At 37.9% G+C, this 23871-nt stretch overlaps 1 protein-coding gene across 1 annotated transcript; it reads right to left on the reverse strand.

Moving 5' to 3' along the window:
- Positions 1 to 3730: 3730 nt before the first annotated feature.
- Positions 3731 to 15197, reverse strand: LOC128508244 (C-type lectin domain family 4 member K-like). The gene is made up of 5 exons (XM_053479467.1): positions 15022 to 15197; positions 4577 to 4918; positions 4156 to 4280; positions 3972 to 4078; positions 3731 to 3875 (listed from the first exon to the last, which is right to left on the reverse strand). Exons 1-5 carry the CDS (start codon positions 15155 to 15157, stop codon positions 3731 to 3733), a joined length of 855 nt encoding a protein of 284 aa, XP_053335442.1. The 5' UTR covers positions 15158 to 15197.
- Positions 15198 to 23871: the final 8674 nt, after the last annotated feature.

The raw sequence follows: 23871 nt of genomic DNA on the forward strand, positions 1-23871 counted from the left end.
AATAATTGTGTTTGCTTTACATTTGAGCACTCATGTGTAAATAGCTTTTTCATTGCATATATACTACCATATCATATATTTGTGTCTAATACTGTTTAATTCATATTTTACATTACATGCAGTTTGTAATTTACTTGCAATTGTACTTTTAAAATGTAACCTACGTATCTACAGTATAAGGATATTTAACTACTTCAGCAGTGAATGAGAAATTTGGTCTGGCTTTTAGATAAAGTTCTTAATTGATATAATTTTATTATTTAATTAATTATCTTATTATAAACATGATTCTTATTCTCTATATTCTTGTTGAGTATAGTCCTTTATGTCTGCATTTTTCTGCACGCGTTCATCATCCCTTTGATCAAAACACTGCCTTTTGTTAAGGCTGTCGGTTTATACACGCCGATTAATGAATTTAAGGTGAATTTAAAAGCATCTTTTTAGGACTTGTGTGTGTGTGTTCTTGCGTGTGTGTGTGCCTTGTAGAATCAATTCCAGTGATCGTCCTCTCCTCACAGGTGTCTTCAGCACACATCCTTCTGTAAATGGTGCTGCTCCACTATTCTGATTAATCAAAGTGCACTCCTGCGTAGGGTTGGTCATCGTTTGGTGTTTTTTCGATAATGGTGCCAAATCGATACTTTTAAAACGATACCAGTGCCAAAACACTGCCTGAACCGATACTTTACAAAAGCCACAAAATGATGGTGGATAACTCAAGAATACATTTTTATTGAACAAAAAATGTAATGCTTAAAATTTAACAATATATTAAAAGTTTAAAGTATATATGAATATATAAGTAAATACAAAAAAAAATAAAAATAAGCCATCTTATGTCACTGTTGTAGTACTAGCTGGAAACCCATAATTATAAACAGAATCCATGTTACTGTACATTAGTATTTTACAAATCGTTTGACCATTTGTTGCAAGATTTGCATTTTGCAATTAACATTAAATTATTCTACTTCTAACCTGCGGAAAGGCTGCTGTCGTCATCATAATCGGTGGACTCCTTTTTGCTACGGTTGGTATGAATGGGGCTGGGGTTCACCCACACCAATAGTGCCAGCTGTTGTCCGCAAGCTGTCATACATGGTGCGTCCCTCTGCTTTTAACTTTATTTCGTGTGCCCTCAACTGTTTCATTAGATTTGATGTGTTTCCCGCTTAACACGAAACTGCTGTAAAACATTCCCTGCACATTGCGGTGTCGGAACCCTTTCTTGTGAAATATAGCCACACTTTCTACCGTTTAGTTTTGGGCATATTAACGAAATCTCGGATGGTCTCTCATTTCCTGATGATTAGTGCTTTTAATTTTTTAATCTAATTTAATAAACTTTTAATCTACAAAAATAAAATGGACAGTAACATTACTGCAACGTTTTGGATTTCTATTATCAAATCTTTCCGAAGTTCTCAAGATTTTTCTAATTAAGGAAATAATTTATTTTCCCGATCATTTTTGACACACCATGAATGCAGTATTTAAATTTTTACTAGCGATCATGTGTGTTGATGAATCTGGTGCTTATTACAACTGTGTCATCATAGCCCCAGAAAACAAATATTTCAATCGACAGTTCAGGCATTAAAGTGGCACCGAAATTCGCGTTTTGTTTCGGTCCGGTACATACCGGTTATATAGGTTTTCGGTAGCCAACCCTACTCCTGCGGCTGCTTACAGCAGACCAAAAGATCTGACTGCTGATTAGATCTATTGGTCTGCTGTAATAGAGCTGATCGCCGTTAGTCCGGTTTTAGTCAGACCATGATTAAACCAATCAGGATACTTTAAAGAGAAATTATAAGTAAGCTTACATCTTCCTCAGTGTGTGTGTGTGTGTGTGTGCATGCGCGCATGTGTCATCTGAACCAAATCAACTCTCAGTTGTGCTGTTGTATTGAGTACAGAAGATGTCACAGCCGTAGTGATTCAGTAAAACAGCATGACCTCAAGTGTTTCATTACTTTTATACAACAGTTCTTGGGGTTGAGTGTGTTTATATACAGTATACTAAAGGTGATAACCTCTATCAGGTGCTATCATGTTCTGCGTTGTGTCAAAGTACAGTAAGTTAAATCATTCTTTTATATTTAATATACTTTCCTAATAGCTTTCTGTAGAGAGATTAACATACAGCTCTATTCAGGCTAATACTCCCCTCCTACTATTACTCAGTCTTATGTTTCTTATTTCATCATGAGATTATTATAGTTTGGTTATTTTTGTAGAATGAAACTTCTACTCCATGGTTGCTTGTAAAAACAGTCCTGATCTCAGACATGAAAGACAAGACTGTACAGTTTGTATCTGTATTCCACTGGACTGAATTTTACAGGTTTTTTACAGTAATTTCACCTTTTGTTTGTCTCTCTCTCTCTCTCTCTCTCTCTCTCTCACACACACACACACACACACACACACACACACACACACACACAACCGGACAGTAGACATGTTTGGTATGACTGTCTGTGAGAAGAAAATAAAATACCATTTAAATTAAAGGTAAAATCTAGACTAAGGATTAAGAATACAAAAGATATACAAAATATATAAAAATATAAACAAAATGTACAACAATTTTTGAGAATAAAATAATGCAGCTATGTTTATGTTTGGTTTCATTGCAAATTAAGATCTGTGCAGCATCACGCTGAGGTCAGTGTGCTTAAAAGTTTACTGTAAGTAATAAATAAATATTTATAAACATGGGATACTACTTCTGTATTTGTAAGGATGTAGTTTGTGTGTGTGTGTGTGTGTGTGTGTGTGTGTGTGTGTGAGAGAGAGAGAGAGAGTGTGTACTCCGAATGGTCTGGGGGAAAAACACTTCCCTGACTGTAACACAGAGAGTTTATGGTTCAGATGTCTGAGGTCCTTTACTATCTTCCTGGCCTTGGTCCATCAACACTGGCTGTAGACAGACTGCAGGTCAGAATGGATCATGTGCATCGTGTGTTTAGCTGATTTGTGCTGATACAGACAAGGCTGTGATGCTTCCTGACAGGATGCTCTCGATGAGGCCGATATCTCACTCTACACCTGGGCTTTATTTAAAGCTGCTTGTCTGCTGTTAAAAGAACTTTACATTGAAGTGAGTTTAAATCACATCATTCATTTATAAAGCAGCACATCACTGTATCACCTCCTAATAACTAATCTACCAGTGCATCACTCTCATCTGTCTTTAATTCACTCTTATTCACTGTTTATGCTTAGAAGTCTGACTCTGTATGACAGATTACACTGAAATGATTTTAGTTCATTTCCCAGGTCATGTAAGATCTGTTAAAACATGATTTTAAATTCATTCAAAGGTCCAGAAATATTACTATATTGCTGAATCCTAGGGGAGAGTGATGCAGTCTCTGTGGTCTGATTGCACAGGTACATCAGGACTTTAGTTATTTTAAGGTAATTGTTTAGGCTGCAACACGTAAATTAGATTTAACGTGAGTTAATGTTGACACACACATGACTGTAAAATCATCCAAATGCAGTTAAATCCCAAATGAAAGCCCACAGCTCTGGTGTTTGTACACGTCACTACTGTAGAATCTGTAGCGTTTCATAAATAAACCTAAAAGATTAACCATCACGGTGTCACCTGTTTCAGAGTTATTAACAGTAATGAGGATTTTACAGACACAACACACCCACACACACAGATACACATGTACATTCAATTCACTGCTTTTTATTCACATACAGCAGTTCAGTTAGAGATTGTCTTCTCACAGATCCACATAAACTTATCATTACAGGGATAATCAGCCCAGTTCCACACAGGATTAGTCTGATGACCAGTTACAACACAGTTCTCATTTCTAGCACCGTTGGGTTCTCCACTTATCCAGAACCTGAAGGAGAGAATCAGAGGATCTGCTGTGTTTCTCAGACTAATGAAGAGTCAGTAACTGTATCAGAAGTAAATTATTAGTTCAGTGTTTTCTTACTTGGTGCTCAGTGTTGTATCGTCCACCCACTTCCACTCGCCCTCTCTGTCTCTGTCACTCAGACCAATCCAAGCTTTTCTGCTGCTCAGCTGCTTTTTGATGAATTCCTGTCACGATTTGTAGTGAAATATACAAATAAACAAAAATCTCTCTCTGACACACACACACACACACACACACACACCTGTTCCTCTCTGCTGTTTATGATCACCAGGTCTGCTCCTCTCTCTCTACAGTCCTGTCTGCTCTCAGTCCATGTCTTGTTCTCAGTAGAGATGTAGTAAAGACTGGAGCTGACATAGACCCATCCTGTAATCAGAGGAATTTATATATAAACTGAGAATAATGATTAACATTTTTTAGGCCTTACAATTATTATTTGTAAGTGAGTAAGTTACACCACTGACAACTTTGCTTTCTGGTTTCCTATTGTAATCATGACAATAACAACAACAACAAAGTACTGACTACTACAGACTATCCGCTACAATATCATGCACTGATAACAGAATTTTTTATTTTATTTTTTTATGTTGAATGTAACTATGAATAATTAAAACTAAGACGGTGTTCAATACATGTGGCAGTTTTACAGTATTACTCACCTGGTTTAAAAAGCTTCTGGACTTCCTTTTTTTCCTTCTGTAACTGGTCTCTTTCTGTGGTTAAGTTTTTGTTGCTGGTCTGTAACTGGTTTCTCTCTATAGTCAGTTTGTTGTAACTGGTCTGTAACTGGTCTCTCTCTATAGTCAGGTTTTTGTTACTGGTCTGTAACTGGTCTCTCTCTATAGTCAGTTTGTTGTTACTGGTCTGTAACTGGCTGTATTCTGTATTCAGGTTGTTGTATTTAATCCACACCACTGTGATGGCCGTCAGGAGGAGAACACACAGCAGCACCAAACACACTGTAGTCACTCTGTAACATATTCTCCATGTAGTTTCTCCACCTAATGATACGTGACCACAGAAAAGTGTTTAACAATATTAAATTCAATTATAGACCATGCCCCTAACACCTGACCATGATAATTTTTGTAATTATTGACATAAGTGCAACATTAGTGAGTGTATAATGTAGAATCTGTCATGCATTTACATAAATCTTAATATTCCACTAATAATCATAATAATAAATAAAAATAAATAAATAAAATAAAACTGAATGTTTCCTGCCTCCCTAGTGTCCCAGTGAGCCTAGCCTTTGCGTGTCCCCTAGCCTAGCCACTGGGTATCCTCCGTCTGTGTTTCTGTGCCCCAATTCCCTAGTGTGTGTTGAGCTATTAGGTAAGTGTAGCTTAGTGCATGCTGGGGCTAAAGACATGCTTAGCTAGGTGAATGTGTAGCTAACTGCCATGGTTAAGTACCGCTTAACCATGTTTAGCTAAAAGCCATGCCTAGCTGATTGCCATGTCTTTAGCCCTAGTCCCATCTCTCTCTTTGTCTCTCGTCTCTACGCGCCTCTCCTAGTCTGTACGTGCCTCTCCTAGTCTCGTCGGGTGTCTAGTTGTGTCCAGTTTCAGCTCCACGTGTAGTTTGTGTCCTGTTCTGTGTTAGTCGTCCTTCTGCCTGTGTCTCGCCACAGGATGTTTGTTAGTCGTCCTTCTGCCTGTGTCTCGCCACAGGACGGGTGTTAGTCGTCCTTCTGCCTGTGTCTCGCCACAGCACGTGTTAGGCACTCTTTAGCCTGTGTTTCACTACCGATCCCAAACCTAGTATAACAGGTATGAGTGCCTGGTAGTGTCCCTTTGTCTGTGTCCTGCCAGCGAGCCCATGTTTAACCCCATTCTGTTAAGTATTGTTTGAGTTTGTTCTTTTGTTTGTTTTGTGTATTTATTATTTCTGTTAACTCTTATTAAAAAGACTCTTTTTGTTAAAATACCCCTCTGCCATTATGCCTGCTCTCTCCGCCCACGGCGATCAACATCCACCATTAAACCCCATTCGTGACAGCAAGTGCATTTTTAACCTTAATTACAATGTTAGAAACCTTAGAGGATGACTGATGGACACGGTTGAATCATAAACATTTTATGGTACATTATCTGTACTCCCTAACAAGGGAACATGCACTGGTTTGTTTTGGGCATCAGATTAGCTTACACTTACACACTTAAAGCATACACAGCTTTGCTGATTTACAATTACATTTACAATTACAATACTATTTTACAATTACACTTCTAAATTTTTTCTGCTTTGTTTTAACACCTTAGTTTGTGTTTACAATTCAGTGTTTGCATTCACTGAGCTCAGTGAATTTTTATATTGGGCTGAGTCTTAGTGCTTATTGGCAACTAAGTAAAAGATTGTGATCTGACTGGTTCAGCGTCAAACATGATCTCACTGCAGATCAGTGTTACAGAGAATTCAGTTCACCTGTTTCTCCCTCATCATGAGCAGCTGGTTAATAATTTATCATGTTTATTAGTTTTAAACTTATTTTCTTTTCATTAAATGTAAATCAGCAATCACAAGCATTAAACAAATCAGCTGTTTGATTGTATGTTTAACTTTTAATGTTATTAATTTATGGTTTTCATTTAGAGTGTGATTTTTATGTTTACAGCTTTAGGTTTATGTTAATTAAGGTAATGAATTTAGGAATTTTTATGTGTGTATGATTTTTCTTTTGTGTTCCCATGATGTAAATCAATCACAGGGCAATAACACACACACACACACACACACACACAACAAGCAATTTTGGAAATAGTCATTAGCCTACTTGGCATGTAGACCATGGGAGGAAACCAGAGTACCAGGAGGAAAAACATGCAAACTTCAGGCCTGAGACATTAAATGTCAAAGAGTATAAAAAAGTGTTAAAATGGACTGTAGTTGGCAGGTTATTCCAGAGTTTAAGGGCTGCCACTGAGAATGCACGATTGCCTCGTCCTGGATTTGGGTAATGTCTAAATATATTCACAATATACGGAATAATATATTGTATTACAATATATTACAATTACAATATACAGTGGAACCTTGGATTATGAGCATAATTCGTTCTAAAACACTCGTAAACCAAATTAAATTTTCCCATAAGAAATAATAGAAACTCAAATTATTCATCCCACAGCCCCAGAAAATAAGTATATAAAATAATAAAAAATATATAATTAAAACATATATAAATATATGCATTTTAGCATCAAAAAGTACAAATAAATCACGACAGATAAGTGATTCTGTTTATGCGCGCAGGTGCTGTGTGTGTGTGTGTGTGTGTGTGTGTGTGTGTGAAGCCCCTCCTGGCCCGAGAGAGAGTGTGTGAACCGGCACGGTGTCAAATTATACACGCGCACACACATTAGAGAGGCTGAGGGAGAAAATGGATTTAATGAGACTTTATTACACAGTAAACCTTTATCCTTTCCGATTTGAATTTCACAAACACACATTAACATTTGCAAGGAACATCGCTATTGACACTCATGTGAGCGCATACTAATGGAATCGCTGCTGTAAAGTAAAAAAAACAAAACAAAACAAATGAACCTGAACTTTACCTTTGAAAAGAATCGCGACAGAACAGAGTTTCTGTGTAAGGCAGAGAGTGTGTATGTTTGTGAATCAGAGAGAGAGAGACAGAGTGTGACCCGGCACTGTCAAATTACGCACTCGCACACACAAGCTCACACAGGCTGAAACAGAAAGGGAGAGGGAAAATTGATTTTAAACCTTCTAATGAGACTTTCTTTTGCTTTACACGCGCACACACGTGTGTTATAAGAAAAAGTACACGCACGCTGTACACACGCGCTTACATACACAATATAAAATACGTTTTACACACACGCTTCGTTTGGCTATAAAAAATGGCTATATGCGCGGACCACTGAGCTTCTACAGAACGCAGTAAAGGCCAAAAAGGTAATTGTTAGCGTTTTTTAATCCTCTGACGAACTCTAGCCATCAGGATGTGTTTCCCTTGTTATCTTGGACATATTTAGAATGATGAACCTCGGCTGAGTCACCTGTAGGCTGTAAACATGTCAGTACATGCGTTGTATTGTTTATATTTAATCACTGGTATACACTACCCATGATTTGCTGATTTCTTTCATATGCAGTTTGGGTTTATTCAAATAATGTGACCTAGTGAATTGACATCACACGGATAAAATGCTAATTATCTCGCATAATAATAATAATAATAATAATAATTATTATTATTATTATTTATTTATTTAATTATAATAATACTTATTATTATTAATATTATAATGTATAATATTTAATTATAATATAATAATAATAATTATTATTAATTTATATATAATAATAATTATTATTACTATTATTATTATTAATGTCTTGAGACTGTATCTGACGGGTCTCTATTTTGGCATTATGGTTTTGCTGAAAAGGCATATTTGATATGAAATATCAGACAAAATACTGACATGTTTACAGTCTACAGGTGACTCAGCCGAGGTTCATCATTCTAAATATGTACAAAATAACAAGGGAAACATATCCTGTTGGCTAGAGTTCGTCAGGGATTTAAAAACACTAACTGTCCTTTTTATTCTTTACCGCGCTCCGTAGAATCTCAGTGGTCCGCGCATGACCCTTCGCGGGCGAGCCTTCTCCTAAATGTGCGTTCCCTGTGGCCTTTTCACGGGGATGGGGCTAAAAAAACGCATCCTGATGGGGGAACCAACTTCGACACAGCACCGGATTGTTTGTATAAGGTAGCCTACGTGAGTGTATCACACAAGACAGAGAGCAAAGTTCTTTAATGTTATGTGAAGAAAACAACGTTATTGTTTGTATGAAGTAGCCTACTTCATTGAGAATATGTGCTACCATTTTACATTGCTACTAGCATTTACTAACATTTGTATTTTTATGTATCTGAGCAATGTTCTTTCATAAAAAAAGGTTTGTTTAATAAATACAGATTTTACAACCATACATAATCTGTATACATTTTATTTTTCTGCTAATAAGACTTGAAAAGACTCGAAAGTCAAACCGTAGGACTTTGGACTTGACTTGAGACTTGTTGGCTTTGACTTGGGACTTGACTCGGGACTTGCCTGTCTTGACTTGGGACTTGAGGGCAATGAATTGAGACTTACTTGTGACTTGCCAAACAATGATTTTGTCCCACCTCTGCCTCTAGTCGAATAAAAAAGAGAAGCTGCTGAAGAAAGCCAAAGTTTAAATCTGTGATACAGGAACAAACTGGTGAAATGTCTGCAAAAAAAGTCTAAAAAAATGTAAAATTTAAAATGCAAAATAAAAAGATTGCATTTTTTAACACTGACCAATGTATCTTGTATAAGAGGAGTAATAAATGTTATTCTATAGGAAACTAAAGGTTTCTGGTAGTGACAGTAGCTCTGCTTAATATCAGACCATACTGTACACCTATGGACACCTGACCATCACACTTATATGTGCTTGTTGTGTAGCGCAGCCACAAAAGGGGTTAGTTTATTTAGGCTAAATATAAAGTGGTAAATAAAAAATAAAACCACCAGGCCTTTTTAACAACCCCATATGTTAATTTTGTTCCCCAAAGGATGGTGTTTTTGTTCTGGGGTTAAGCTCTCGCGAGCATGCGCGAGGGAATCCCGATGACGCATTGGGTAATGCCTTCCGGCATGAAGCTGGAACCGGCAAAGGACTCAGGGTGGAGAGATGAAACAGCACGCTGGATTTGGAATAGAGAGAGAGAGATTGTTTGTTGCACCTGTGGATTACTTTTCCCAGGACTCACTCAATACCCATCTTGTTCCATTTTCTCGTGCCCCCGGATTTACCATCTTAAACCGGTGAGACCGAGCCATCTCTCCCGTCAGAATTACACACTCACAATAACACAGACTTGGACAGTCATACATATGCACTCACACACACGCATACATTTCATACGTTGTTTATAGTTGTATATATTTTTATAGTATATATACTGCCAAGAGTCTTTAGAAAAACTGCAGAGAGCGGTAACTGACTTTTTTACACCGCAATGTCATCTGGGAAAAGCAGATGAAGAAGCTGCGCCTCTTTAGCATGCTCACTGTCCACAAGTTACAGGCCTACACCCCTACGTCCTTACAATCTCCACATCTACAGTCACCCAGGATTCCTAACAATGCAACTACAGAGAAGGACCGCATGGGGGCGAAAAATTTTCTGCGGAAAAGGGAAGACCAACACAGCCAGGAGAAGGTTACGGAAGGAGCCCCAGCACTCGCTTCTACACCACCCCAGGCCGGACCCTCCGACGCTCAGCCCCACGCTGCGGCCTCTAAGCTCTACTACGCCTTGCCACCAAAAGCGGAACCTCCTCAACTTACCCCACGGACTTGGACATTTATACATATGCACTCACACACACTTACATTTCATACATTGTTTATAGTTGTATATATTTTGTGTATATTGTTTTGTTGGTGCACCTTATTTGTCTGTTTGTTGCACCTAATACACTTTGGGTTTGGTTTGTTAATTGTGGTTGTTGTCTTGTGTCTTTTCTTGCTCTGCGAAGCTTGCGCAACACCAGAAGTAAGTTTTATTTGCCCACATTTAGATTCTCGACCCCGTACTTGTGTAACTAGCTTAAATATAAAATCCCGAGCGTTACAGTTAAACATCTCATTCCAGATGCAGTCCCATATTTTCTGTTATAACAAGCTTCAAAACATTTCCATGAGGAGTGTTTGGAGATTAGTGTTCATTCAGCCCAGTTGTCATTAGAGATTACAAAAAAATTATGAGCCGAGGGTTATACAGTAAGATCATGGTTTACTGAGGTGTATCGGAGTGAAATGTAGTGATTCACAGCTTGCTAGCATTGGGCTACTTTTTTCCCACACTCACAAAATGTTGCGAAGGACCCACAGGGTCACTTCCAAAACTAAAACAAACAAGAATAAATCAAACTATGATGAAAAACCAGATTAGCTATAAAGCTTACAACAAAACAGAACTATATTGTGAAAACATACCAAATGTGAGAAGAAGACACTATAACAAACAGAGGCATAAATAAAGTAGTTAGTCAAGAGTATTCTGAACACCCATGAACAACTGTGAAATAGGAAGCAATGAATGAATGATGTCAAAAAAGTCCCAAGCACCAAACATAAAGTCCAAGAAAAACAAAACACACAATGGGTGCAGGGTGCCCTCCAGGGGTTCCCTGACAGCAATTCTCTCTGTAGGTCTTTGGCTACCCTGAAAGAACACTGTAATGCCATTTTTAAGCAATAGTCATTTTTTGTGGACTCACCATATTAAACAATGAGCAATTCTGTGTCTTTAAATAGTGCCACCATATTTTAGCCTTAGCTCTTTGTTTCTACACCATAGCTAAAGACATCAGAGCGTGTTAACCCCACAGCAAGCGATTATTTTACAATAGTATGCCAAGAAGGCTTGAGATTATTTCAATGCAGTGGTCCAGTTCATCTCAACAGTGAGTTCACTATGGCTCTGTGCATGACACTCAAGTTCTTTCACCCCAACCTTAACACACCATGTCTTCATGGAGCATGCATTGATGCACATGGTAACAGTCTTTTTCAAACAGGGTTGGGCTTCTTAGTGCCGGTGAATCAAAATTCAACAATCAAAAAAGACATTCTATATAGCTGTTTGCTGCCAAAATTTTGTGCCAACATGGTAATGGAAAAGTATTTTTGGCCATGCAGTGTATTTGTAATATCAGTTTAAGGACATAAAAATTATATTATATTTGACTATAAATCTTTATAGAGCACATTTTTCCAGAAGAAATAATGGAAACCTGATTCATTCCACAACCCAAAAATATTCATAGAAAATGATTAATATGAAAATAAAATAAAAATAAAACCAACTAACTAATCAAATGCACTTTGCCTTTGAAAATAATTGGGCTGTGTGTGAGGAAGAGAAAGGAGAGGAGAAAGAGGGGGGGGGGGTTATTGTGTACGACAACTTTCACACACACACACACAGACACATGCACGGATGTTGACTTTACTGTAAAGAAACACGCACAACGGTCGAGCATGGGAGACAATTATCTTCAATCCCACAGCACGTGCTGCGAGAGAGAGAGAGAGAGAGAGAGAGAGAGAGAGAGAGAGAGAAGAACCATTGGTGCAGATCACTGGCTCACCAGAAAAAGCATCTACGGATGTGGTCAGTGAATCCATTGGCTTTTATTTGGGATCTAAAAAGGCTGGAAAACTTTTTACATTTAGCTGCAGAATTTAGCAATTTGGCTTTACAGTATGTAGCATTGTGTAAAATTTCCAGCCACATACAATACATAGACCTACAACTACATACTGTACAGATAATGCACACACATGGAGCGAAGTCTCACGCCATGCAAAATAGGCCTTGTGCTGAGCAGGTATATGTAGAAAGCATTAGTAGCATGGTTTTGCACTCTGCTAACTTTTTTCTTTTTTGTTATGCTTTTTGAAAGTTGGCAAATTCCCCCTACCCTGCACAGGCCAACATACTACTTGGAGAAAGTCCTTGATTTAATTGAATATTTGACATAATGGTTTTTGGTGCAAGTTGTCTATAATGCAGGAAATAAGTCTAGGGCACCAAGGCATTGTAAGACAAGGCAGAGAGCACTGATGAGAGCGGAGACAGTGCAGGATTTGGTTGAGATAGAGTAGGGCGTTGCTCAGGGTGTGCAGGGTCTTTCAGCACCAACTACCTAGCCCAGTATTGTCTCCCATTTCTACGGAGGCTAAAGAGAGCCAACTCTCTAAACACCACTGATACCTAGGGTTGGGTACTGAAACTCTGGTGCAATATTGGCACTGGTACCTATATAACTTGTATGTACTAGAACCGAATCAGAACACAGATTTTGGTGTTCATTCCGGTACCACTTAAATGCCAGAGTGATAAAAATATTTGTCCTTTTGTTTGCTGAAATGGACTTAAGAGACATCACTGTACAATTTCTTGATTGAGAAAATCCACTGAACGCAAGTCAGAAAGATCTAATAAAACAAATCCAATGAATTTATGTACAGTAGTAACATAAAGTTTAAAGCCAACCAAGCTTTTATATCATCTAGGCATGTCAGGAGATGTTTTATGGAGATCCCATCCTTATGCTTCAATAGGAAATAGATGTGACAGTCATCAGCATAACAATGAAAGTGGATCCCATGCTTTCTAAGGATGGAGCCCAAAGGAAATAAATACAATAAAAATAACAGTGGCTCTAAAATAAAAACCCTGTGGTACGCCACATGGCAAAGAAGCAGAAGGTGATTCGAAGCCGGAAAAACTAAGTGAAAAAGATCTATTTGTCAAATAAGATTTTAACCAATTTAGTGCTGTGCCACCGCTAGATCACTTAAGTGGGATATTAAAATATTATGATCCACTGTGTCAAAGGCAGCTGTTAAGTCAAGCAAGACCAGAACAACGTTGTTACTGGAATCCCATGCCAGCAGGATGTCATTCTTAATAGAGCAGATTCTGTACTATGAAGTGTTTTAAAACCTGACTGAAAAACTTCAAATATGCCATTTTCATCTAAAACATGTTTCAGTTGACAAGAAACAATTTGCTCTAACACTTTGGAAAGAAAAGGCATATTGGAAATAGGCCTATAATTAGCCAAAACTGTGTGATCAAGACCACATTTCTTAAGCAGTGGCTGTACTATTTCATGTTTGAGCTTTGCAGGAGCCACACCCAAGGACAAACTTCTATTTATAATGTCAAGGACAGACTGCCCTATACTAGGAAGGATTTCCTCAAAAAATCGTGGAGGAAAAAAAATCCTGGGGGGAACCTGCAGGCTTAATATGATTAACCACATCCCATAAAGTGGCGAGAGTCACAGGTTCAAACTGAGTAAAAACAGAGGTGCAAGAGACAAAAACAGAGGAATCAGTTTCAGGAGCTGTGATAAGAGCCCTGGTGGCGACAGCCTTTTTTATAAAAAAAAGCTCAGAAAATTATTAAACTTATCAGATGGATCTTCACAACAGACATTTGATGTTGTATTAATAACAGAGTCAATGGTCCTAAATAACACTGGCTGTTCGAAGAGGTTATATTTGCAAAATATTCCCTTTTTGACTCTTTAACAGTGTTCTTGTAGCGGTGCCAGCAGTCTTTTGGAATTTGAAACGACACTTGCAGTTTATCCTTTTTCCATCTGCGTTCTGCTCGGTGACATTCTCTCTTAACAGCACGAGTATGGTCATTAAACCAAGGCTCAGGTTTGACCTTAGGCTGCCTGGTTTTTAATGGAGCCCCAAAGTCCAATGTAGCTCTTCTGCTCCAAAGGCATCAGAAGGAGCACAGAGCTGATTGAATGCAGCAGAAAACTGTATGGCAGTGGAAGGGTTAATAACCCAGCATATGTATGTGCAGTCTGTGAAAAACCAACATTAAATAACACAGGCATATGATCTGAGAGTACAAAGTCAGAGATCTCCAGATTAGTGATAGGCAAACCAAATGAAAGAACAAGGTCTAATGTGTCTGTGCTCATGTGTAGGGCCGGACACGGACTGCACCAGGCTAAAAGAGTCAATGAGGTTTAAGTCCTTTACCAGTGGTTTATCTGGACAAGACACATGTATATTAAAATCCCCAGTTATAAGAACATGATCATATTTGGGAATTATTTCAGCTAAAAAATCAGAGAAGGCATTTATAAAGTCTGTATTGTAATTTAGGGGACGATAAATGACAGCGCAAAAAAACGAATTCGTGTGACCCACCTCAAACAGAATTATGCGGGAGAGAAGATGAGTGAGTGAGTGTTTGCTGTTGGTAGATAAAAGACATTTCATTATACTTTATATAGAGAAAATGTATAGAGAAATGACAATAAATCCCACTAGACTTGACTTGAAATAGAGAAACATAAAAGATGAGCACATTACTCAGTACCACGACAGAGCCAGATACAGGAATAATCTAGACAACAGCACATGGTATATTCCCATCACGTTCACTCACTCAGAAACACACTAAAACATCTCTAATCTAGAGATTTTTAAAGATTTTTTTGGCTTCGCAAACTTAAAAAAATAATAATAATAATAATACATACCTGTGTGATGGGCTTCTAGGTGTCTATGTGTGTCATCGTCTCCGTCCTTTGTGTCGGGGTCATGACTTTTAATGTTGTCTACAAACTCATAGATAACTACTACCATCTCATCCTGCTTAGACATATACTGAAACATCTTTAATCTATAAAAGACTCAATAAAACATGAAATGACTGCATCTCTGTGTGGACATGACTGACAGACTGAGCCTCTGTACTCGGAAGTAAATGTGCTGCTGTCAGTAAAGGATGACAGAGGACGTTAAAAAATAGAGAAGAGTAGCATCAGCAGCTTCTTGTGGTCAAAGTGTGAAGACATTTGAGCTGCAACTTTCACACATAGTGTGTATGCTCTTGTTAAAGGCCAGCATTTATATGCCGTAAATAACATTTTTTATTTTTTTTATTGAAGCAAACAGTGGATATTTGCCTATCAGTTCTGTTTCATAAATTAGTTGACATGCAGAAGATGATAAATTATTACTTGGGGTGGTGTCTGATGTGCTTGTTTAGGCCTCAGCAAATACAAAAATTTCCCCTTGTGTTTGTGTGTTCATTGAGAATGAAGATTGATCTGAACATGGCCTAAACATGACTATTGGTCTAAACATGACTTAGACATGAATTTTAGATAACATGCCTTTGAAACAAGTTTATTATAAATACTTCCTCAAGACTGACATGTATGTATATTTTTTATGATAGTTCATTACACATTAATTTTTTTTTCCATGTTGTCTACCATTTACACTGATCAGCCACAACACTAACACAATGAACAAGTGAACTGGATATCAATTGATCATCAATTACAGTATATATCAGTGAACTCTGCCTGTTGGGATCAAAGGCTAGCCCACCTGGTCCAATACGACAGAAAAGCCATGAACCACAAATTGCTACAAAAAATGCTAGCTATAATTGAAAGACACCAGACAAACCAGTGAATTACAGCCAGGTGTGTATGGATTTAACAGGTTTCAAGGTTGTTGATCTGGTCTCCAAATCCCCCAGATTCCAATCTGATCATGGACCTATAAGATGCGCTGGACAAACAAGTCCGAACAATCTGTTCAGAATCTGCTGCCAACATCTTAGAGCCAGACACCACAGCACACACCTAGAGGAGTTGTAGAGTTATGCCCTGAGGGGCTGGAGCTGCCCAGGTGGCACAACACCTACACAACACTGTTTAATGTTTGGGGTTTTAATATTATGGCTGATTGGTAGGGATGCACCGAAATGAAAATTCTGGGCCGAAAACGAAACCGAAATTTTTGGATGCACTTGGCCGAAAACCGATACCGAAACCGAAAATGGCTTCATTAAAAAACATGTTTAAAATATTTTCTTTTTGTTTGTATTAAAAAAATGTTGCATATTGCAACTTTGCTGTCCTCATCTGAAACTTTGAAGTGCTTCCAAACCGGCGACATACTCCGTGTTTGATGCGTAATTACAGCGCGAACGAGACGGGAGGATGGGAGAGGCGTGGCGATAATTTCGGCTTTTATTTTCGGCGCTTTCTTACGTTTCGGCCGAAACCGATAATGCTATTTCGGCCAAAAATTTTCGGTGGCCGAAATTTCGGTGCATCCCTACTGATTGGTGTATACTTAGGCAATATCACACACGAGGTCATGGTGCTGTGATTGATATGTGCTGATATCTAGTACAACAACATGACCGCAAGTGTGATATTGCTTTTATACAAAGTTCCAACAAACACCATTTATTATTAACAGATTATGATTTGTTTATTTGTTTATCTGCCAACACAATGGCCAGAGCTGGTGACCTAAATTAATGTAATTAAAAGTAGTTTTAAATTCTTATGAGTACAGTACACAGTCAAAACGTAAGGGGAATAAACCATAGAGGTGGTGGGCAGCTCTGTAAATCTCATAAGTTTCTCTTTATTGTCTCCACTTTAACTTGCAGCCTCAGCTAGCTATCACTTCCAGGGTTGAATTCCAAATAGTGTAACATGTAAAGCCAGAGTCCAGAGGAGGATGTAGAATTCCTTGTTACACAGTAAATAGTATCCTTCTTAAGGGGTTGAAGGTTATTAGTAACCCCTGTAAAGTGGACAGATATGTATTGAGGTTCCAGGGCTGTTATTTTCTTATCAGATCTCAAGGAATGCCTCTCATCCACTGAAATTGTTAGGCTGGAACTAACTAGTGTACATAACGTAATAACTAGAGGTTATTATTGTCATGGAAGTTTCTTCATTCCAATTATTCCTAGTTTACCCTGAGCTTGCAGACATTTAAGTAATTTGTGCTTGGTCATGCAAGTTGGAACAGCAGTGCATAAAATACAGTGGAACCTTGGATTATGAGCATAATTCGTTCCGGAAGCAGTTCGTATTCCAAAACACTCGTAAACCAAATCACATTTTCCTATAAGAAATAATGGAAACTCAAATTACTTGTTACACAGCCCTAAAAAATAAATACATGTAAACAATTACCACAAAATATAAAGTAAAAATAAAACATTAACCTGCACTTTATCTTTAAAAAAAAGTAAAAATAAATCCCCGCAGATAAGTGTTTCTGTTGTGTGAGGCGCTGTGTATGTGTGTATCTGTATATGTGTGTGTGTATGTGTGTGTGAGAGGTTAAAGTAAGGAGCCCCTCCCCTTCTTCCCCTTGTTGTCTTACACAGTTACCCTTTCTCAACTCTTTTCACTCACATGCGCGCACACAACGCAAACACTGTTTTATCGGAAAAAATAAACAAGAAATCTCTGTAATGACACTTGATTGAGCGACACATTAACGAAATCACTGCTGTAAAGTAAAAATAAAACAAATTAACCTGCACTTTACCTTTGAAAAAAATTCGCAACAGAGCAGTGTTTTTGTGTAGAGCAGAGAGAAAGAGTGTGTGTTTCTGTGAAGGTGAAAGTAGGAGGGGTCTGTGCGTGTGTGTGTGGTACGATGTCCAATGATGCGCACACACAGACACAAAGAGCAGGCTGAGCCTTGAGCAGAGAGAGAAAATGGATCTTTAACCTCTCTAATGAGACTTTACACGCTTGCTGTACACACACATACGGACACAAAATAAAATATGTTTTACACACACACGTGGTCACAGTGTTATAGTAAACAGTACACGCGTGCACTGATGTTGTTTATGCCAGTAAGAGACGAGCACTAAGACACAGCAGGGGAGACGATTACCCACAATAATAGTACTCGTTGCTCGTAAACAAAGACTTGTTCGTTTTTCAAGTTAAAATGTATTAAAAATCTTTGCTCATCTTGCAGGACACTCGCAAACCGCGTTACTCCCAATCCGAGGTTTCACTGTAGATGCAGCACAAGTAACAGGGACTCTGATGGTATTCTTTGGTGCAAAGAAAATGTAAAAAGTATCTGTGAAAACTAAGTAAAGAACAAAATACCCCCACCAAAAAAAGATGCTTTTTTTTAAAAAAGCATCTAATTATAATTGTTTGAGCAATTACATTATTAAAAAAAAAAAAATAGTTCTTCTCTTTTTGGGTGGCTCTATTCAAATTAAAACGCTGTTGTAATAATTTATTGCATAAATAAAACGACTAGAGTATATAATAAGCACAGGACAGCCAATGGCTACTTTCCTTACTGTAGTTGGGAACACTGAGCGAGGCATCCTTTGGACACGCCCCTCTGTGCGCACAAAAACAGTGTGGCCAACTTAGCGACTTTGTGGCTAGATTTAGCAACTTTTCAGACCCCCTTGATGACTTTTTTTTTTTTTTTTTCAAAAAAGCGCCTAGAGACAAATCTAGCGACTTTTGGACAAACCTTAGCAACTTTTCAAATGTCACCAGTACTGTCCTGTAAGCGCGAGGTCTTGCTTTCCCGGTACAGTTACGGTAGCTCCAGCTGATAGGAGCAGCATATTCCCGTGCATGGCAGCTGACAAAGATGTGAATGAGCTGCACATGTGCAAACGGTGTTGCCACGGACCAATCACTTACCTGCTTCTCCTTTGCTTGAAATAAAACTATTTAATTTGACCGCTTCTTCTTATTTATTTTTTTTCTTCTGATGCACTTATATCCTGTCCAATTCTTTTTTCCCCGATTTTTCTCCCCAATCTAGTCATGGCCAATTCCTCCCCGTCACTAGGAGGCTCCCACATTAAGGCTACTACAACCACTCAGTCAGGAGGACGAAAGCTATCCCGTGTTTCCTCCGAACCACGTGACGCGAGCCGACCGCATTTTTTCGAACTGCTCGCTCACGCACCGTTAGGGTCGGAGTAACACACTCAGAGGAAAGCGCTAGCCACACCTTCCGCGTGCGCGAGCTCACAGACGTCCTGATTGGCTGTAGAGCTGTAGTTAATGTGGGAGCACTAAGTACCTTTCATCCCTTCCCTCTGAGAGAGCTTGGCCAATCAGCTCTCTGTGCCTCCGGCTGTGAGAGGTAACAGCATCACCCGGGGATCGAACCAGTAATCTCCGGATGATAGGGCGAGCACTTTACCACTGTGTCACTCGGAGGCCTGATGCACTTATATTACTCACTGTTACATTGCTTAAGTTCATTCCAGTTTCTGAACTCGTCTAAGATCGTTTACTGAGCTACATCTGATTGACTGTACGTGACTTACTCATACACAACGATAAACTTCATTAAACTTATTAAACTCATATACACATAAAAACAGATACATGTATAATATAAATTTAAATCACTTTATTAAAAATATACAAAAAATAAAATACCAATAAAAATATTAACACAGTATATAATACGCTTTAATATATACTATATAATATCATATGCTATGTGAGAGAATAAGGAAAGCATTCTGTGGCATAAATTATATCTATTTTCATTTTACTTGTAAATATAACTGATAATATCACAACACATATGCTGTCTTTAACTCACCTACAGTCAGGGACGTGCATAGACATTTTGAGGGGCAGGGGCTCAAGTGAAATAAATTACGTATTTTTTCTTCTTTTTTTAAACAAAAAAAGTATATATATTAACACAACATTGATTTCCTTTAAAAAATAATTAAAAAAGTTAATTTTATCTTCCTCAAACTCATGCAATTGTTTAATTTTCAAAAGATGTCTACAAAATAATCAGTTCACACAGAAACCATGGTCTCCTTATAGTATTCACTAGGTTTATAGAGCAGCAAAGGAAACCATTCCACAATGTGCATGTTTTAAAAACATTTTCTATGCTAGTTTCAAGTATATATTTAGATTATATACTTGTGCCATTATAGAGGATTTTTTAGAGTTGGATGAGAAAGAGTGGGAGCTTTATGAACTTAACAAAATCTCTGAAAATCTTACTTGATTGTTTAAATTAAACTTACCAAAATAATTTAGAAAAATTCAATAAAAGCCAATGTCATGTATGTATTTGTGGTTGTATGGACTACTATTTTATAAAGGTTTAGAAGAAAATTTAAAAAAAGGTAAATTACTCATAAATAAAAAGTACATTTATAAATATTGTTATTTTTAATGTTAACTTATTTCTACTCAGTTTTATTGATTAATGTACCAGATGCAGTTACTCAGATTTACTCCATTTTTTTTAGTGTATCTATCCTCCATCTGTTTGCATCTGTGTATTTCTTCTAAATTCACCAATTTATGCTATGATATATGCTTATTAGTAACTTTATTAAGCTTATTTAGTAAGCTTATTACTAACTTATTTTATCACATGATGGCTTGGTTGAATTCCAATGTAGAATGCGGTCTGTTATTTCTTGATAAAAGCCCGCTGTGCGGAGTAGAAGAGAACATGAAGATCAGAGCGTTGCTATGGACTCACAGGATTCTAACCGTAGAGACGGAGTGGACTATCTTCTTTAGCGGAAGCAATACAATCGGGCTTGAATCAATAAACTCCCTTTTAATATTTTGTGTCAAAATAATTATTTATTTGGTAGATAGCCATGTAATAAGCGGGATAATATATAGCGATTATCCCTTACACATTAGCTAGTCTAGTAGCTCATGAGGCATGCATGCTAGCAAAACACAGGTTAACTATATATTTGTCTTTGGCTAATCAACAGTAAATTCGAGCCTTATTCGAGGCACTGGTAGTTTAATCTTTTGTTCATCACCAGCTCCACTCACCTCAGCACAAGCCAAAAAAAAAAAAAAACACTGCTGGAAGGGGCTGCTGCTGTGTGTGTGTGTGTGTGTATATATGATATGCGCCGATGTGCGTGGTGGTGGGCGGGGGGGATTCGTTTCTGAACTCCTGACCTGATATTTAGATAAACTATTCTTTAATAAATATATTTGTTTGACAGGGAAGCTGTGCGCAAACAGGAATATATATTATTAAAAAAAAAAAAAAAAACACCCCAGAAAAAAAGTGCACTTTCTCTCCGGGAATAAAAAGGGCAGGTGCTCAAGCCCCCTTTGATCTCTATGTGTGCACGTGCCTGCCTACAGTAATGATTTTGTCCAACGCAGTTATACATTTCGGAATTATTTCATTGCAGAGGATGTAACTGCTGGTTAATACAGTAAGTTCCGTTGTGTTGTCTGACAGAAAATATGTAACGTAATTGATAACGTTTTTATATTGTACACGTTAAGGGTTAGGGAAAACGCAGAATGCAAACACGACGTAATTACGTCATCAATATGCAAATATACGCATGACGTCATCTAGTGACATTTGGCGACTTTTTGAGCAGACTTTAGCTACTTTCCATTGAAAATAGTTGGCAACCCTGCACAAGAAGCGATTAGAGACGGCGAGGGTCAGACACGGAGAATAAAAGATACTTTAGGAGTGAGCAGCTTCTGCTTTTCCCGGATTAAATACTGTGTAAAGTGACTCGGAGGCTGAAAGAAGTTACATGTTCAAGTTGTAGAGAGAGTCAGAGTCTGGATCTGTACGTCTCCATCACTCACAGCTCTGCACGTCAGTCTGGAATCTCTGTGAGTTTGGAAGCTCCGCCCTTCTTTCTGCTTAACTACATCAAAAGTGACCGACACGGTGAGAGAGAATTTATTATATATTATTATCTGCACTAACGTATAGGATCCCAGTGATATTCATACTCGCTAAAGTCATACATCTTGTTGAACTGAATTGTGGACTTGATTATCTTGTGTAAATTTACTAACATTCAGTGACAGACTTACTGATAGAGCTCTACTTGTAGACGAAATGAATAAATAAAATCTATCTGTGCACGTGCATACATGCACGTGCACAGACACGCGCTGTAAAATACTCTGTAAAATAGAGTCAAACGAGCAAAACCACAGCTTCATAGACAAACCCAAAATAAATCACATATTATAGTATGTTGTAGCCACAACGTGAACATTAACACAAAATAATAATATAATAATTAGATAATTATGGCTTACAGCGAATGAAAACCCAAAATTCAGTATCTCAGAAAAATAGAATATTACTTAAGACAATAATTATTTGGACATTAATGTTGGACTACTGAACAGTATGAACATGTCCAGCTCTCAGTCTTTGGTTGAGGCTCCATTTGTATGAATTACTGCAGCGATGCGGCGTGGAGGTGATCAGTCTGTGGTACTGCTGAGGTGTTACTGTATGGAAGACCAGGTTGCTCTGATAGTCGCCTTTAGTTCTTCTGTGTTGTTGGTTCTGGTGTCTCGCATCTTTTTCTCTACAATTCACCATAGATTCTCTACAGGATTTAGGTGGGCAGAGTTTGCTGGCCAGTCAATCACAGTGACACCATGGTCATTAAACCAGGTATAAGTACTTAGGTGTGAGCATTTGCCAAGTACCAATAGTACCAGTGAAAAGTTTGGACACACATTTTAAATTTATGGTCTTTTCAGATTTTTATTTATTGCTACATTGTAAAACAGTGCTGAAGGCATTCAACATGCAATAATCTCTTATGCACAGTTGATGTTGAGATGTGTCTGCTACTTATACTCTGTAAAGCCTTCAAAACAGCATTAATTGGTGATTTTTGTAGCTGGTAACTCTAAATGAACTCCTCCTCTGCAGCAGAGGTAATGCTTTGGTCTTGCTTTCCTGGGAAGGGATTCCCAGGAAATCAGTTTCATCATGGTGCTTACAGTTTTTCTCAGTCGCTTTGGTGCGTTTCTCACCACTTGTTAAACTACTAGTTCAACCTCCACAACATTTAGTCATTTGTGCACATCATAGTAGCAATTTCTCCTTTCTCTGAACAAACTGCAAATGATTTTGGACATGTATCAGTTGCTTTCATACATTTCTCTGCTGTTTTTTGACATTTCCATTTGCTTATGTCATGTCAGTCAAAATTAATTATACTTATGGATGCTGAATAGTCGTTTTCAATAAAACTAATAGTCTTACTTTCATTGCTTGAGTCATTACACACAAAATTGTTGAACTAGTTATCAAATGTCAAATATTAGTTATCTGTCAAGCAAATTCTATACCTTTCTTTATCATTTTTTTTCCTGGAAATGTCTCCTAAATTGAACAATAGATCTCAGGTGAATTTCACCTTGATTTGATCTCAGGTGAATTAACCGGCATCCACATGAGCAAATGGCCCTGCTAGCAGCCATGGATGCAGCATGTGACAACATCACAGCAGAGTCCTGCAGAGGATGGATTCGCCACTCCAGGAGATACTTTCCTCGCTGCATTGCGAGGGATAACATCCGTTGTGATGTAGATGAAAATATGTGGCCAGACAGACAGGAACGTCTGGATGTGCCAGAATGATTTACTGTACCTGTATGTTACAGTACTGTACAATACTGTATGTACTGTTACATGTACTGTATATTGTTCACATTTGTGCACAGCTCTACCAAAAGGGTGATTTTATGTTTACATGTATTCTACAG

The sequence above is a fragment of the Clarias gariepinus genome, chromosome 20 (assembly GCF_024256425.1).
Source record: "Clarias gariepinus isolate MV-2021 ecotype Netherlands chromosome 20, CGAR_prim_01v2, whole genome shotgun sequence".
Lineage (NCBI taxonomy): Eukaryota > Metazoa > Chordata > Actinopteri > Siluriformes > Clariidae > Clarias > Clarias gariepinus.